The 14916-nt window shown below is 48.7% G+C and overlaps 1 protein-coding gene across 1 annotated transcript in view; it reads right to left on the bottom strand.

The window, feature by feature from the left end:
• COL27A1 (collagen type XXVII alpha 1 chain) overlaps positions 1–14916 on the bottom strand; it is a 158977-nt gene that overhangs the window by 77005 nt on the left and 67056 nt on the right. The window contains 7 exon segments of the mRNA XM_027778196.2: positions 305–358; positions 513–530; positions 532–567; positions 1302–1355; positions 9128–9172; positions 9548–9601; positions 13208–13252. Coding sequence (XP_027633997.2) covers positions 305–358; positions 513–530; positions 532–567; positions 1302–1355; positions 9128–9172; positions 9548–9601; positions 13208–13252 — 306 coding nt within the window.

Raw genomic sequence — 14916 nt, forward strand, 5'->3', positions numbered from 1 at the left:
ACAGCTATATACATGTGCTTCCTAATCAAAACCCTGTGTGGGGGCTGCCTGTGCAGAGCTCGGGAGCTAAAAGCCTCCAGTGGGAAAGGAGATTGGCATCTCTAACAGCCTCTCAAATGGCACACGGGTGCTGCTCAGCCAGCTGATTCTCAGTGGGGTGGCAAGCTGCAGACATCCAGTAACTACTGCTGCAGAGGCAAAACAAGATGGGAGAGAGGTGGTATCACGTGGGTTTGTGGAAGAAAGGATACTGCAGAAGTTACCAAGGAAAGGAAAGATGTGAGAAGGAAGGGGTGGGACATACCTCAGGGCCAGGTGGTCCTGGAAACCCAACTGGACCTTTGTCACCGACTTTTCCCTGCAGAAATCGGAAGAACATGGAGAAAAGTGAGCTGGCTCCTGGCTACTGCTTTCCTGATCAGAACAGCACACCCCTGCCAAGCTGCCCTCCCAGCTGGGCGCTGAACCTTTAGAAAGGGAGATTAGGAAGCAGAGGATGCTTGGTTACTTACCAGGGGGCCTGCTTTCCCCTCGTGCCCCAGGGACCCCAGGCAAACCCTGGCTGCCCTGAGAGAGACACATTTTTTTCAGAAAACACAATGAAGCATCAAAACATACCAATTGCGCAGGCTCCAGCTCCTCCGCAGCAGAGCAAGGAGCACCTTCTAAAGGCTGAGATCAGCCCGCCAGGGAGCTGGGACTAACGGCACCAACATCAGGGAGGTGTTTCTGCTAAAGCTGGGGCTGAATTTAGCCCCGAAGAACACAGGGGCTGCTGCAGTCAGTTACGGCTCAGCGCCATGTCGGCCCCAGTGCAGTGCTCAGTACTGTGGTAGTCTGCTGAGGTCAGTATCATATTGTAGTCACAGGGGAGAAGTAATTTGCTTGGAAGTTATGCACGGCGTTCAGTGCTTTACTGGGTCAGGGTTTAAGTTGCTGCACTGAGCAGAGAAAATCTCTGAGTCTGCAGCAGCTGGACCACCCACGTTCACACCCATCCCCATCAAGCCCACCCCCACCCCATCACTTCCAATTTCTGCATGAAGATGTGGCCCCTTTTATAGAAAGCCCCCAGCAGAACTGCTTTTATTAGGAGTAACCACAAAATCTACATCTTTAGAAAGATACAGCCGACCCCAGATGAGAGCTACCCGAGCAGGGGAACCTGAGAGCAGGTTGCAGCTAGTTCCAGCTCCTTGTGGTTTAAGATGAGCTGAGAAAGCTGGTGGCCACACATACTACTACATAAGGGGGGGGGGGGGGGGGGGGGGGGCGGAACTGTAGGAAAGAAAAACAATTACCTTGTCTCCTTGGAAGCCGATATCTCCTGGAACACCTGCTCCTCCCTGATCACCCTGGATACACATCACCAGAGAGTTAAAATAGGCAACAGCATTGGCCAAAATGCCCAGGCAGATGCTAGACGGTGCGTTGTACAGCAAAAGTCTCATTGCTACCCCCATTCAAACCTGAACTGCTGGCAAACCGTAGATCATATTAACTGTAACAACAATCCCGAACGAAAAATGTATTTGCCAACACTGATTCTAAAGTGAGAAATGAAACTGCAGGAGAGACAAAAATGTGAATTCCCAAGCATTGTGTTTCTATAGAAGCTGCAAGAAGAGAGACCTTGTTCTTCTGGCTAACAGCAACCGTGAAGGTGGTGAAGCGTCAAATATCAGCTGAACAGAAGAGCTAGTTTAGGTTTCAATGAACAGACCTTTTCCTCTCATAAGGCTCTATAGAAAAGAAAAAAATACTCGGGGTTTTATGTGAACATATCCTAGTGCTGGCATCAAAGATCAATCCTCTTCCATAAGAAAACAAGAGTACTTCTAGTAATGCTTTAGTACCAGCTTGCTGCCAATATCTAGGCTGATTCCCTGGGAGGGGTGGGCTGGTGTTCACTGGGACGGGGATCCCATCTTTGAGCACACCACCACTGACAGTTATTTCCCAACGGACCTATCTTTCCTTCTCTTCGGACCGTGGTAGCCGATTCTGACTCCCCGAGTAGGAAATAAGGATCCCTGAAGGTTTTCTGAGGAGCGGTGGGCTACCTTCCACTGCCTCTTAGCCTGGCTGTTAGCAGGCTGTTGGACCAGATGACCCCCTGATGGCCCTTCCACCCTCATTTATTTAGCAATTTACTTCAAGAATGAGTCAATGAGGGGGTAGAGAAAGGGAAATTCTACTTGGGAAGTCAAAGGAGGAATGACTGTAAAAACTTGGTACAATGACAAGACTCAACAGAAATAACTGTTAGAGGAACTCTGTCCCATGCGAAGCACACGCCTCCAAACTTGGCCTCCTAGGAAGGGAACAAGCCATACAAGAGCAGAGAGCTATATGTTTAAACACAGTCCACATGGAAGACATACGGATTCCTGCAACAGAGCCAAAGGCTGCACGGAGCTGACAGAGGAAGCCTGCTTCTACCCCAGCAAAAGCCACCCACTGGTTATCAGAGAGCTGAAATAATTCTGGCTACTTCAGTGACATGCAGGGGATAATGAAATTGTGGATGGTTAAGGCTTGAGTTGGGAAAGACTTTTTGGAGACAACTATTTCAGAAGAAAAATAATTAAGAACTATGCAGATTCAATGATGGAAACATTTAATGGATTCATGCTAAATTTCCTTAAATGTTTTGGTAAATGTTCCCGGAACATTTCACTGAACCATCTTCAAAACAAGTCTTTTATATAGCAAAATTGAAATGTTGCTCTTAAAAACATTGAATTAATTTTACTCACTTGGTTTTTAACCTAAAATATTTTAATTTTAGTCAAATAACCAACATTTTGCTTCAAACTATTTTCCATCTTTTTTTTTTTTTTTTGGCAATGCAAACAAATGGAACCAATCAGCTATTTACACAGCTTCGGTTCGGATGAACCCCAAGTATTAGATAGAACAGAGATCGCAAAACAACTACTGTATGACCAGCTCGTTTCCAGCCACTGCCACACTTCTCTCATCTTCTCTGAATTTTCTACTTATTTTGTCTAGTCCACAGCTTAAAATGCTGAAATCTATTCTAATTCTGGCTCCTGCCAGAAGACAGCAGGAAAACAGTTTTTTTTGAAAGCGAGAGGTTTGCTCTGAAAACTCCTTGTCTTTATCACCTATGTTGAGGGTTAAAAAAAAAGATTATTTTTTTTAAGCAGTTTTCTACCCTGACAGTACAAGTGGACACTGAAATACTGTTTTGAAAGAAATACTTGGACATTAAGAAATGACTACTATAAGATTTTCCTGAGCATAGCAAAAGGCAGGAACAAACCTTTATCACTAACCTTTAAGCAAAGCGGGATAGCAACGGCATGACAGAGAAAAGTTTTCAAACAACTCTGAGAAACGGGCATTAGAGAGGGTAAGAAGGAAGGACAAAACACATCTCTCAGCTGTAGCTGGGCTCCACGCTAGATGGTCACATGCTATTGCAATAGCACAGCAAAATGTCACGGCATGAATGATCCATCTGCAATGGCCATTAATATCTTAAACCAGAACTGAGGACTAGGGCATCCCCTCTGACCCGCCTTGAGCACAGTAAATCTCAGGCTGTGAGCCTTTAATGTGAAGGAAAAAACAAGGAGGAAAGAGGTCCAGTGCGTTTATTATTATTAAAAAAAACCCAGCGCTGAGATGATGAAAAGGGGCTGCAAGGACTTTGCTCGTGGGGAGGAGGAGGAATGCACAATCTGAAATTACAAACAGGCTCTGCCCATGGGATATTGCCTATGTTTCATGTTTCACCTATAAAAAGAAATGCAGTTTCAGAGACCCTGAGGCCCTTCTTAACGGCACACGGCACCACGGGGCTGCGAGGGAAGTGACGGATTTGCAAGAGGTGTGTTTGCTGTCCATAGGATGCAGGGGGGTCACTGTGCAAAAGCCTCATTTTGCTCTCAATTGGAAATCTCTTTTCCCGAGACTTTCTGCTTAGCAATACAAGGGGGGCCAACACAGCAAAACTACTGAGCCGTGTCCTTCACTAGTTACAGATGTTCGGATTCATAAAACTCCTTTATGTGAACAAGTAGCTAGGATTTCCTCCCCTTCCTCCACCTTTCCTCTGCACTCATCACATCATGTAGCCTTCTCAAGACCACTCTTTATTTCAGGGTTATCCAGTAATTCCACTTCTCATTGTAAGAGCAGATGGAACACTCTCTGCCACCTATCTTTGCCTCCACGAAAACATATAAAGGGAAATAAAAGGATGATTCATTTTGTGGGAAAAGTGAAGCTGTGAAAAACATCATTAAATTCTGCGGTACCAAGTTTTGATGGGTCATGCTGAAGGGATTGGCTAGCATCGGCGTGCTCTGTACTTGCTGCTCTAGCTGCTAGCTACAAAGATGTGATTTCTGCAGAAGTGGGACATTGCCCCTTATTCTAGTTCATGCCTGGGCTCCACCATATGATGCGTGCATTTGGGATTAACAAGCTGCGCTGTGTGGAATAGTGAGCAATGCAACATAGGAAACAAAGTCCAAAAAGCAGTGAGAAACACCCTCTCGTGGAAGAGGAAAACCCTCTCAGTGTTGAGGTAGGTTTCTCCTCCTGCCACGGCAAAGGGGAATGGTAGCAGCGTTTCTGAAACATGCAGCGTTGCCGTGAGGACCTTCTCCCGGCTTGACCGAGGTGGCAGCCTCAGTCACCACGTGCCTGCCGCCCAGCCCCCAGTCATCATGCCTAGGCTTCGCCAGCATTTGGCCTGACCGCTGCTGAGAGAGGGGGGTGTTCCTCAGCTACAAAAAGACAAACCTGTACAAGGCCACATGCTTGGATGTGACCAGGACAGGTGGATTTCACAGGGAACTGCAGACATCTAACCAAATATTCATCAGCGCACCCTCAGACAGGCACCGTGAGTGGCACCCTGGAGTGGCGGGGCGGCCAGGCGTGGGCTGTGCTCCAGGCACCCTGTGCACCGGCACCTACGGCAGCTCCCGCAGCCCTGCAGGGTCCCAGGGGAGCAGCGCTGGGCTCAGCATGGGCAGCAACATGCAGGCATGCAGAAGAGGCCAAGTTCTGCAGAACTACAGCGTGAGGAAAAAGCCCATCCCCTACCAGGGAGGAGGCGGGGGACTCTGGAAATCCCTGTTCCCCCTCAGACCTGAGCTGGTCCGTGAGTGGCAGCAGATGGAAGGTGTGAGGCCCCCAAGGCTGCTCTCATCTGCTGCGTTAGTGAATTACTAATTACAAAAGGTTACTGATTACTGTCAGCACGGAGCAGTGAGGTTTGCTGCTCTCCGCCCCTGCTGACCCAGCATTTCAGATGCTGCCAAGTGCCTAGGGCTTCTCTTTTTTCTTTTCTCCCCCCACCTCCCCTGCCCCCCAAACATGAAGTTTAACTCTATGTTTAACAGCTTTCTGAAAGCCACAGTGGAGAAGCGGGGAGAGCCAGTACATTTATGTGCCCCCCCCCCAGCCTTGTAATGGGAGAGAACAGCACTACTGCAATAATCCCTCACATTCCTTTGGGAAAAGCCTCGATTTCTAAATGGGCTTATCAGAAACTGCTTTCCAGAGAATCTTCGTACAAGATTTAGCTTTCTGTAGGCTGGGACTCTCTGGTGTAAGGGGTTGATTTGCTGCCGGAATTGGCACGTTTAGTAAGGCTGACAGCTACTGTTGGCTGAGCCTGGGCATCGTGTCTGCTCGTTAGTACCTGGATTCATTCATCTCATGCATTCACCACGCTTAGCATATGGCTCGGGTCTTTCAGAGGCATTTGAGGCACCCACTTACAGTCTCAGGAAAGATGCTTGCACAGTTGGCTAATGGCAATTCAAGCCCTGCGAAAAATCATGCGTCTTCAAGGGTGTAAACAGGGCTCCTGGACTCTAGCACTGCTTTCTGCTGAACGGGCTGCGCATCGGCTCTGCACGGGATGCTGCCAGCCCTTCCTCCTCCTGCAGCACTCCTGCTGAATGCACCGCAGGAAAGCAGCACCAGCTTGGAACTCTGAAATAATTTGCTCTTTGAAGGAAACTCAGGGGCCTTATATGCTCATAGAGTGGTACAGTGGGATGGACACAGATGTGCAGGGAGAAGGTTTCTGCAGGCTGGCTGGACTGTCACCCCCAACTATTTAGCTAAGTTCAGCCTTGTACTTGCATCTTCAACATCCAGCAGAGAGGGGAACTCTGTTACTTGGGAGGTGACCAAGCCATGAATAAGGATCTCTGCAGAGGCAGTTTGCATACAACCGCCGTCTGGAATTGTTTCAAAAATGGCAAGAGGCAAACTTTCAAACTGACAGACAGAGAGTAAATACAAGATTCAGGGCAGCTGCTTATGTTTCCTCTGGTCATAGCAGTAAGGCAATTTTGTTTGAAGAAGAGGATGGAGGGTTATAATGAAGTCAAAATCTAATGGAGAGGAAAAGAATAGTAGGCAACCAGACAAAGCCTTCAAATAAGATGCCACAGCCTGAAAATAGAAATAGCAGCAGAAACTAACAGTGACAGGACTGGAGAGAGAGTACAGAAGGAAGCCTCCAGCACAAGTCAATCCCTCTGCTTTAGGCAGGGTCCTCCCTGTGACCCAAGCCCAGCCAGGCACTAAGTGAACACAGAGATCCTGGCTCTTCTTTCCTATATGTGGGATTTCCTTAAGTCAGAGATTTCTAAGATCAGCTTCAATTGAAAAGCATGTGGCCAAAACCAAGAGGGGCAAAGAAAGATTTATGATGTGGTTTCTTAATAAAGGCTGCAATAGGAAACATTTTCATTGAAACAAGGTAAATGGCAAGACAAAAGATGGTCCTGGCAAGAAGAGGGTCCAAGAGGCCAGGGGTACTCCCCACCTCCAGCCACCTCCTCCTCGCTCACTTCTGCAACTCAGGAGCACTCAGATGACATGAAGGGCATAAATGTCCTTTCCTTTTACCGCACATGCATTTAGACCACAAGCTCTTTTAAGGCCGAGTTTTTCCCTTGCTACAAACTGAGCAAAAGCAGCAAGACCAGATATCACTTAATTTCCTCATGGTACCAGAACATAAATTAAAACACAAATGTAAACAAGCTGCAAGAAGGGATGAGCATTTTTCTCATGATGCTCCAGTTGGAGTGAGAGAAAATAAAAAGGCTTAAAGGTGCCCTTCACTAAAGAAATGTGGCAGCGAGTAAATGAACACAACAGCCTTTTGATCAGTTGGAGAAGGGATGTATTATAAGCAGGGCCGACGAGCTGAACAGCAAGACCAACAAGTCAGAAAACCAAATAACTGATAAAACCACAATGCTATTTCAGGCCAAATTCTCTCCCAAATGTAAGGAGAGCTGATGAACTTTGTCTATACTCATGCAAAGAAGTGTAGCAAACTGGGATGCTTTGGCTAGAAACTGCAATGCCAGAGCTGCGTGCCTTCACCCGAGCGGCTGGGACTTGTGGCCAGCAGCGCCTGGGTGGGTCTGATATCCTCCTGCCTTCCATCTCCCAGCCCTCTGGCTGCTGGGCTCCGGAAAGGATACACGCAAGCTGTTTGGAAGCTCTCTCTGACTCTGAAATCATCATCAGTCTGATCTGAGTGTCTGATAGCACACAGGATATTTGAACTAAAGTCAACTGATAGGGACAGAGAAGGCTTGAGTAGGAGGGACGGTTTGTCAGTCTTGGATTAGGGGAGGGCTGCAATGAAAGCCAGGAAGGAAATCTGCCTTGTCCAGGGAAAATGCCGTGGGAGAGGTAGCTGGGGAGGGAGAGGGAAGGTTTCCTGCACCTCAGGAGAGAAGCTGCAAGACTGAGCATGGAATTATTGGGGGAGGATGGATAATTCTGCACTTGGGAGTATTTTAAGGATAACTCTAGGAAGAGCTGCAAACCATTTGGTTAATATGAAAGCAGTGGCTGGAGAAACGCTGAGGATGAACAGAGCAGTATGTGTGAAGTGATGGAGACTGTAATGTCCAGGAAGGTTTATTTTGCTAAACAATGATTTAAATATTGGCAATTTTTAAGATATTCAACCACTTACTCCAGGGAGCAGACAGAAGAGCCTACGGGCTCTAGGAACAGGTGTTGAGTCAAGAAACCAGCTACAATGTCTTAAGCTTGTCCTAAAGAAAAGGTCCTTCTCTTGCCCTGTCCTTCCTCTCTGCCAAAGTGAAAAGGTGGTACGGGGGGGGGAAGGGAAACTGCAGACACAGGAGCCCTGGCAAGGTGCTGCTACAGTATCAGGAGAGTGGAATCAACTGGCTTGAACACTGCTTCCCCCATGTGCAGTTCTGGGCTGCTAAATCATTCTTTAAAAGCACACATCTAACAAAAGATTAAAACATCAGACAGGAGGAGGAAAATACACTTAATGGTCATTTTCCATTGCCCTCCTGAGCAACCAGAGCCAACAATAAATGACTGCACCTCCCACTCTTTTAGACTAAATAAACCCTAGAGTCGAGTATCTGTAGGATGATGGTCCTCATGACAGTAAGACATTTACACACACAGCTTCATGCTGATTTAGCTCAAGCTGCATGTCTTTGTGCCAGCAGCACTAAATCATCGCAATCAATGCCCTTCTCCTTTTTTCTTTTTCTAAAGTAATTTGTATCAGTTTGGCACAAGGCAATTTCCTCTCAGCAAGAAGCTGAACCGAGGTGAGCCTCTGAACAGGAGCAGAGGTACCTAACATGGAACAGCTTTTCCTGGGCATCCAGCTGGTTTGCTTGATCCATGAGCTGTGCTGCTTTGTCACATCATGTGTTTCCCCCAGATGCATTAATGCAAACTCACTGTCAGTGTTGTCATGTCCTCATCCTTGTCCTCCCCTCCCCATCCCATCATGTAACCAATATAAAACCATAAAAGACCAGTGAAACACCAGATAACTTTACAGTTACTGTCATCATCAGTGGGGGACAGAAGCTCCAAAGAGGATCTGAGCATAACTGGTCTATACTAGAACTCCATGAAAAGGGGGATGAGGCAGATATCGTAAAGGAAAGAAAAATCAAAACTGGAGTGCCAAGAAAGAGGGAGGGTGGGGGCAAAGAGACAGCCAGAGTGGAACCAGTACCATGGTGCTGAATAAGAAAGAGAAGCTAGAAAGGGGATTTCACATGCAAAATTAAAACACAGTGCAATAAGGGAGTATTCCGATCACCTTATCACCTTTCAGTCCATGTTCTCCAGGGTTTCCCATCAGCCCCTGAAACAAAAGAAAGTTCAGAGTGAGACTGAGCCACCGTGAAGACTTGCTCAGGTCTATGGCATCGATGTCCCTGATGGAGCTGGTGGCTCAGAGCCAGACTGCTCCCAAAGCGTGCTCCATCACACCTTATTTCAACACCCTTCATGGCCTGGAGGTTTGCAGGGAAAATGCCCCTGGGATTCTCCATTCACTTAGACCTACTGCAGACCACCAGTGGGATGTTGTGTTCGCCAGTCCTGTGCCTGGGTCAATGGGCAAGCACTGCTGCTACCCATCCTTTCTCTCGGGACAGTTATCATTACCCGAAGGAAGGACAGAAAAATCTTCAGCCCTGCCATGAAGGGACAAGAGCTGACACAGCTCATCACTCACCTTTAAGCCTTTTGGTCCTGGATAGCCTATCGGTCCAACAGAGCCCATGTCACCCTAGTAAGAGAAAGAAAATTACTGACGTCATTAGGTGCAAACCCAACAGACAGCTGTATGTGGTGTGAAATTCCATTCTCCTATCTGGTCTCTTGGTATCCCTGAGGAATTGCACCACTGACAGCAGCAGAAGCAGCATCCTGGCACAAGTTGAGAGACTTCTAATGTGTAGACAACCTCTAAGCAAAAGCAGCACAGGGCTTTTTGCCTCGCAGGCATGTGAGGGAGGAAGGGCAGCTCCTATTCACACCCTGCTCTTGCCACAGAGAGATCCCAAAGTGCCCCACCAGTAACCACTGGAGATGTGAGCTGTCCCCGGGATCGGCTCACCCAGCGCCCTGCGCTGCTGCTCCTGTGCCTGAGCACGGCCGCCGGGCAGAGAGTGCCCGGTGCCTGGAGAACGTGAGCATCCCGCTCCTGCCCACAGGCAATACGGGTGTCGGGCAGCATGGTCAGACTCCAAAACCAGGAGCCTGAGCTCCTGGATCCACTTAAAAAATTAGATAAGGAATTTAGGCTGGTAAATTAATGGCAAAATAGTGGAAAATTAATTAAGAAACCACCTTGAAGTCTGCCACTGTGGTAGGATCCAAGAATTTTTTCTCATGTTCTTCCTAACTTTTGAATCAATTAATTTACATCTTCCACTACTTGAAAAATTAAAATTTTTGGCTGGACAATCCTGGAGTTTGTTTACTCTTGGTGAAGTTATCTGTGTTATCAGAAAGAAACTACCGCAGTATTCCCAAGTTCTCTGGAGGGAGTCTGAGGGTGTGTTAAAAAGAGGACAGACCCAAACAGCAAAAAAAGCAATAGCCAAGAAACGTGGGTCACTGCCAAGCTCTGATGTCTAAAAGCGATATGGGGAGGAGGTAAGGGCAGAGGTGTCTCATCAGCATGGCCCCTGTTCCACAGGGAGAAGTCAGCATGGCATTGTGCCCCAGGGCTTGTACGGGGACCTGCAGCACCGGTGGACACAGGAGCTCACGGCGGCTGCCGGGACCTGCCTGCACAGGCACAAAAGCAGCCTTCAGTGGCTGGCATGGGCACGCTCTGACTGCCTTCTGCCCGTGAGGAGAGCAGTGACGGAGTGCACCAGCCTTGCCTGCCACCTGTGAACAAACAGGGAGGGCTCAGCTGAAGGAGCGCTCCTCTGGTCAGCACTGCTGGGCCCGCAGCCACGCTGGGCTCTGGCCGCCTGAACAGACGCCCTTTTCATACCTCCCAGAATAAAGGCTTCTTGTAGAAACACGTTTACTTAAAGCTTTGCCCACACAGTTAATTAGGAGAGCAAGAGGCTTTAGTTACATCTAATTCTGCTCTTCAGCCTCTCTTAAACAGTAAACGCAAACACCTGCAGTGTGCGAGGCAGCAGCTGGGAACGCGGCTGGTGCCCTGGGGACCGCTGGAGTGGGGAGGGAAGGAAGCGAGTGAAGGAGGGCCAGCCCGCAGCAGGCGCCCGGCCGCCTTCTCCGTGCCCCGCAGCGCGAGCCCGGTGCTGCGCATCCCGGGGAAGGAGCCTGGTGCTGCCCTACGGAGAGAATGGAGGATGGATGCGCTCCCTTCTCCTCAGGATGGGAGAGGTCACTCTCAGATCAGTCCCACTAGAGATGCTTCAGCATCCTGAATTCAGGAGTAGCATATTACCCTGGGACAAATGATCTGACTCAGTCTGACCTGAATCACAGATTGACATTTTTATCCGCTCTGGGTGGTACCAGCAGCCCAACAGGGGAAGACAGCAGCTGATTGCTACTGCTGCAGCAAGTGATTCCTGAAAAAACAGCTGCAAGGGAACGACTTTCTGCCTTAGAAATAAAGCTAGGAAGAGGCTCACAACAGGCATGATTATTTCTTCCCATGGATGGGCAGAGAGAAATAATATTCAAAGTTTAAGACAGACCAGGCTTAGCAGCAAAATAAGAACTGCTGGTTTTGCCCTTTTCCAGCAAAAGCATTACAACCTGGGATGTCAGTAAGAGACCAACACAAAAGGTCAAGACAGAAAAGGTAACAGATTCCAGGTATCTGGTGATGGAGCTGAATCCTGGTCTAGGACATGCAATGCTAGATCTTGGGGCCAGTCAGGGAAAAACCAAACCAGTTTAGTTGTACCTCACAAAGAATTTGGTGTCATTTGGGTAGCTGGAGCCAATGTGGAGCAAAAACATCGCGATCACAAAGACAGGTTAGAAACCACACGCTGCCTCTCCTCATTTCAGATCAGCTCCAGGCTAAACCTGTCCCTCCTGGCCCTGTGATCTGCCCCAAGCACATCACAGCATGGCACTGGCTGGGCCAGCGAGGACAGCAGGACAAGCAGCCTCCTGGCTCCATCATCTCTGGAAGGGTCTTAATCACATTTACAGTGTTTGACCTTTCACTTTCTAACAAGTATCTGTGAGATAACAACAACCAGGTTAAGATAAATCTTTCCAAACACTAGGAGAAATGTGATGCAATTCGGACAATACCTCCAGTCGTGTCCTTTTAAACAGCAACCTTCCCCTTACAGCTCTTTGCCGAGAGCACATCCTTTCTGCTGCTGCAGCTGAAGAAGCTGCTTTCAGCTCTGCTAACAAGGGGAAACGCAGACCTAATCCTGGCTCCGCGAAAAACTTTCTGAAGCCTTAATCCACCTGTGCCCCAGCTTCCCACCCGCAAGACAGGCATACTTGTTCCACCATATTCTCTGCTTTTCCTTCATGGACTCTTAAGATTTCTGGGTTTATTTGTGATTCATTTCTGGATTTCTTTGTTCTATGTTTGTGCAACGTCTAGGGCAATTGGGGTTTCCATGTCGGCTGATGGAAATCCTGCAATTTAAGCTATGGAAAGGCAAAAGGAGAAGGTTTTTAACCATTCATTGCAAGTCAGGTTTTCATGGATCATCACAGCCGAGGAGGAATACTTTTGAAAGAATACTGTCATACTAACAGAGCCTACCACTTCTTGTGAGTGGAAGGAAATAACCTGAAACAAGTACTGAGACCTAAAAATAAACCATAATATGTTCAGCTGGGCATTCACTAACCCCCAGCACAGCTGCCAGAGGATGAGTTGCCACCCATCTTTACAGCCATTTATCTTCTGCTGGGGAAGCGTGCAACGAAGGGTGGAATTTGGCTGTGTACATAATTACCTGGATTAGTGATGGGATGATGAGAGTGCACATAAAATTCCTGTATACCCAGAGGACAGACGGTTCCTACCCATGGCCTCTCCAGTGAGCAGGAACTGTATGTTCCTGAGATTACTGCTTACAGGGACTCGCCTTTTAAAAGACAACAGTCCCTGGTGTGGAATGAATATTGCGCCTTTGAAGAAATACCCTGGTAAATGTTATCAAAAGGGTATGTTATCTAGGAATAAGGGCACTAACAGCAAACCTTTAATCTGTTTCCTTCTGATTAGCAAGGGTTTGCCCTCCTCCACCTCCCAGTCCACCAGGCAGCCTCCTTTCCCCCCAGACGTCACTCCCCCCCATGCAAACAGCCACCCTGTTCGCTGCCCTGCCACGGGAAGAAGAAAATCTATGCGTAGTTATGCCGGCTGGAAGGGTTAAAGCCCCGAGAAGCCAGATCTCCATTTGTTTTTTGTACTTACAATGAGTCCAAGGACTCCAGGAGGACCTGGGGCTCCCAATTCTCCCTAAAAGGAAAGACAAACCGACATGGTCAGGACAGTTTGTAGACAAACAGAGGCTGAAAGGCAGCTCAGTGTTTCAGGAGCTCGAGGGAAGGGAAAGTATCGTCCCTCCCCCTTCCGTCCCCCCTCCAGCCCCTTCCCCAGCCAAAGCGATGGAGAGCTTCCACCTCAGCGAGCCTGCTCGCAGCACATCCCCAGACACAGGGCTGCTTGTTGGTCTGCAGCTCCTCGCAGGGCTGAGCTCCCCTCCCCGCAGCGGGCTGGATAAAAGCCGCATTTCACCGTGCAGGCAGGGCAGCAGGTGGGAGCCTGCCCCAGGTGGGGGGAAGGTGTGGGCAGGGAGAGGGACCAGCGTGGGGAGCGGGCATGGGGCAGCAAAGCCAAGGTGGGAAGGAGAGGGAAGCTGCTTAGCCATGGGAAAGGTGAGGTTTTTGGGGAACGGTTAAGGAACAATAAAACTCATAAGAAAAGGAGTACTTGGATGGAAATTAAACTGGATAACTTGGGGAGAGGGTATGCCAGCTTCTGGTGCTGGCTGATGGGCCCTGGAGTGTGTTTGGCACATGGGATGCTCTGAGGCTGCTCCTCCTGTATCTAACAGCTGGTTTGGGGTGAGGAACTGGCAACATCCTCGGCACTTTGCTTCAACCATCTGGGCTCCCGCCCAGACCATCGACTTGCCATTTCTTTCGTTTTCAGAAAAAGCCTCTAGACATCAGGCTGCAGCTGGTCTGTGGGGAGGTGGCTCAGTACCCCTGTCCCTGGAGCAGGGAGCAATCTGCAGGGAACCCAGCGCCTGCTTGGAGGACAAGTTGCTTTTAATCACACTGCAGAGAGCAGGAGATGGACTGCAGGGATTTCACCTCGGGTTCTGTGCTCATTTGCCATCTCTTACAGACTGCTCTCAAGCAGGGCATTTTGGAAAGCACCAGCTCCTCTTAGAGGCTTTTCAAGAGCCCCTCGGAGCTCACCATTCTGAGGGACAGACTGCTACCTGTGCTTCTGGGGCTGGTTTGAACTGTCAGCCTCACCACAAACTCCCTCTGTGCCAGCTTCCTGAAGACACACAGGTGCCAGGAGTGCTGGCAGGTGCCTGATGGCGTTTCCAGGTGAAGTGCAGCAGAGAAGCTGTGCCAGACCCACAAGTCACCTGTCTAGGTCCCTAAGTACTTTAGCAAACATGTGATGCTTAGCCTGTCCCTGTGTCTCCCTCGGTGGAGGGATGCTTGTCAGGGCACAGATCTGCTCTCGCACACCTCCGTCTCCAGCAGGGCCTCTCAGAACAAGTGCACTGGAAATACTAAACTTCCCGTTGACTCAGGCAACCCTACCCCTGCTCTGGATCACACTGGCTACTTTCTTTGACAGACCAGCTCAGTTTATGGTGCACATCTGGTGGAGTCCCCTTCGGTGCAATAAAGCTCCCCTTTTATGGAAAGATTTGCCTGGTGAAAGAATGAAAAAGAAGGGGACGCAGCGTGACTAAACGTGCTCAGCCTCCTTGGGTAAAGGGTTACGTGTGTTTATTTTATGGGAAGTGGAGTAAAGGACTATTGGGCAAGCACACACAAAAAGCGTTTCATAATCTCAACCAGTCTAAAATTGCTTTTTTATGGCTGGTTCCTTTCCTGCATACTTGGGACATCTGTGGAGCAATTGTTCCTCAT

The sequence above is a fragment of the Falco peregrinus genome, chromosome 1, assembly GCF_023634155.1.
Source record: "Falco peregrinus isolate bFalPer1 chromosome 1, bFalPer1.pri, whole genome shotgun sequence".
Taxonomy (NCBI): Eukaryota; Metazoa; Chordata; class Aves; order Falconiformes; family Falconidae; genus Falco; species Falco peregrinus.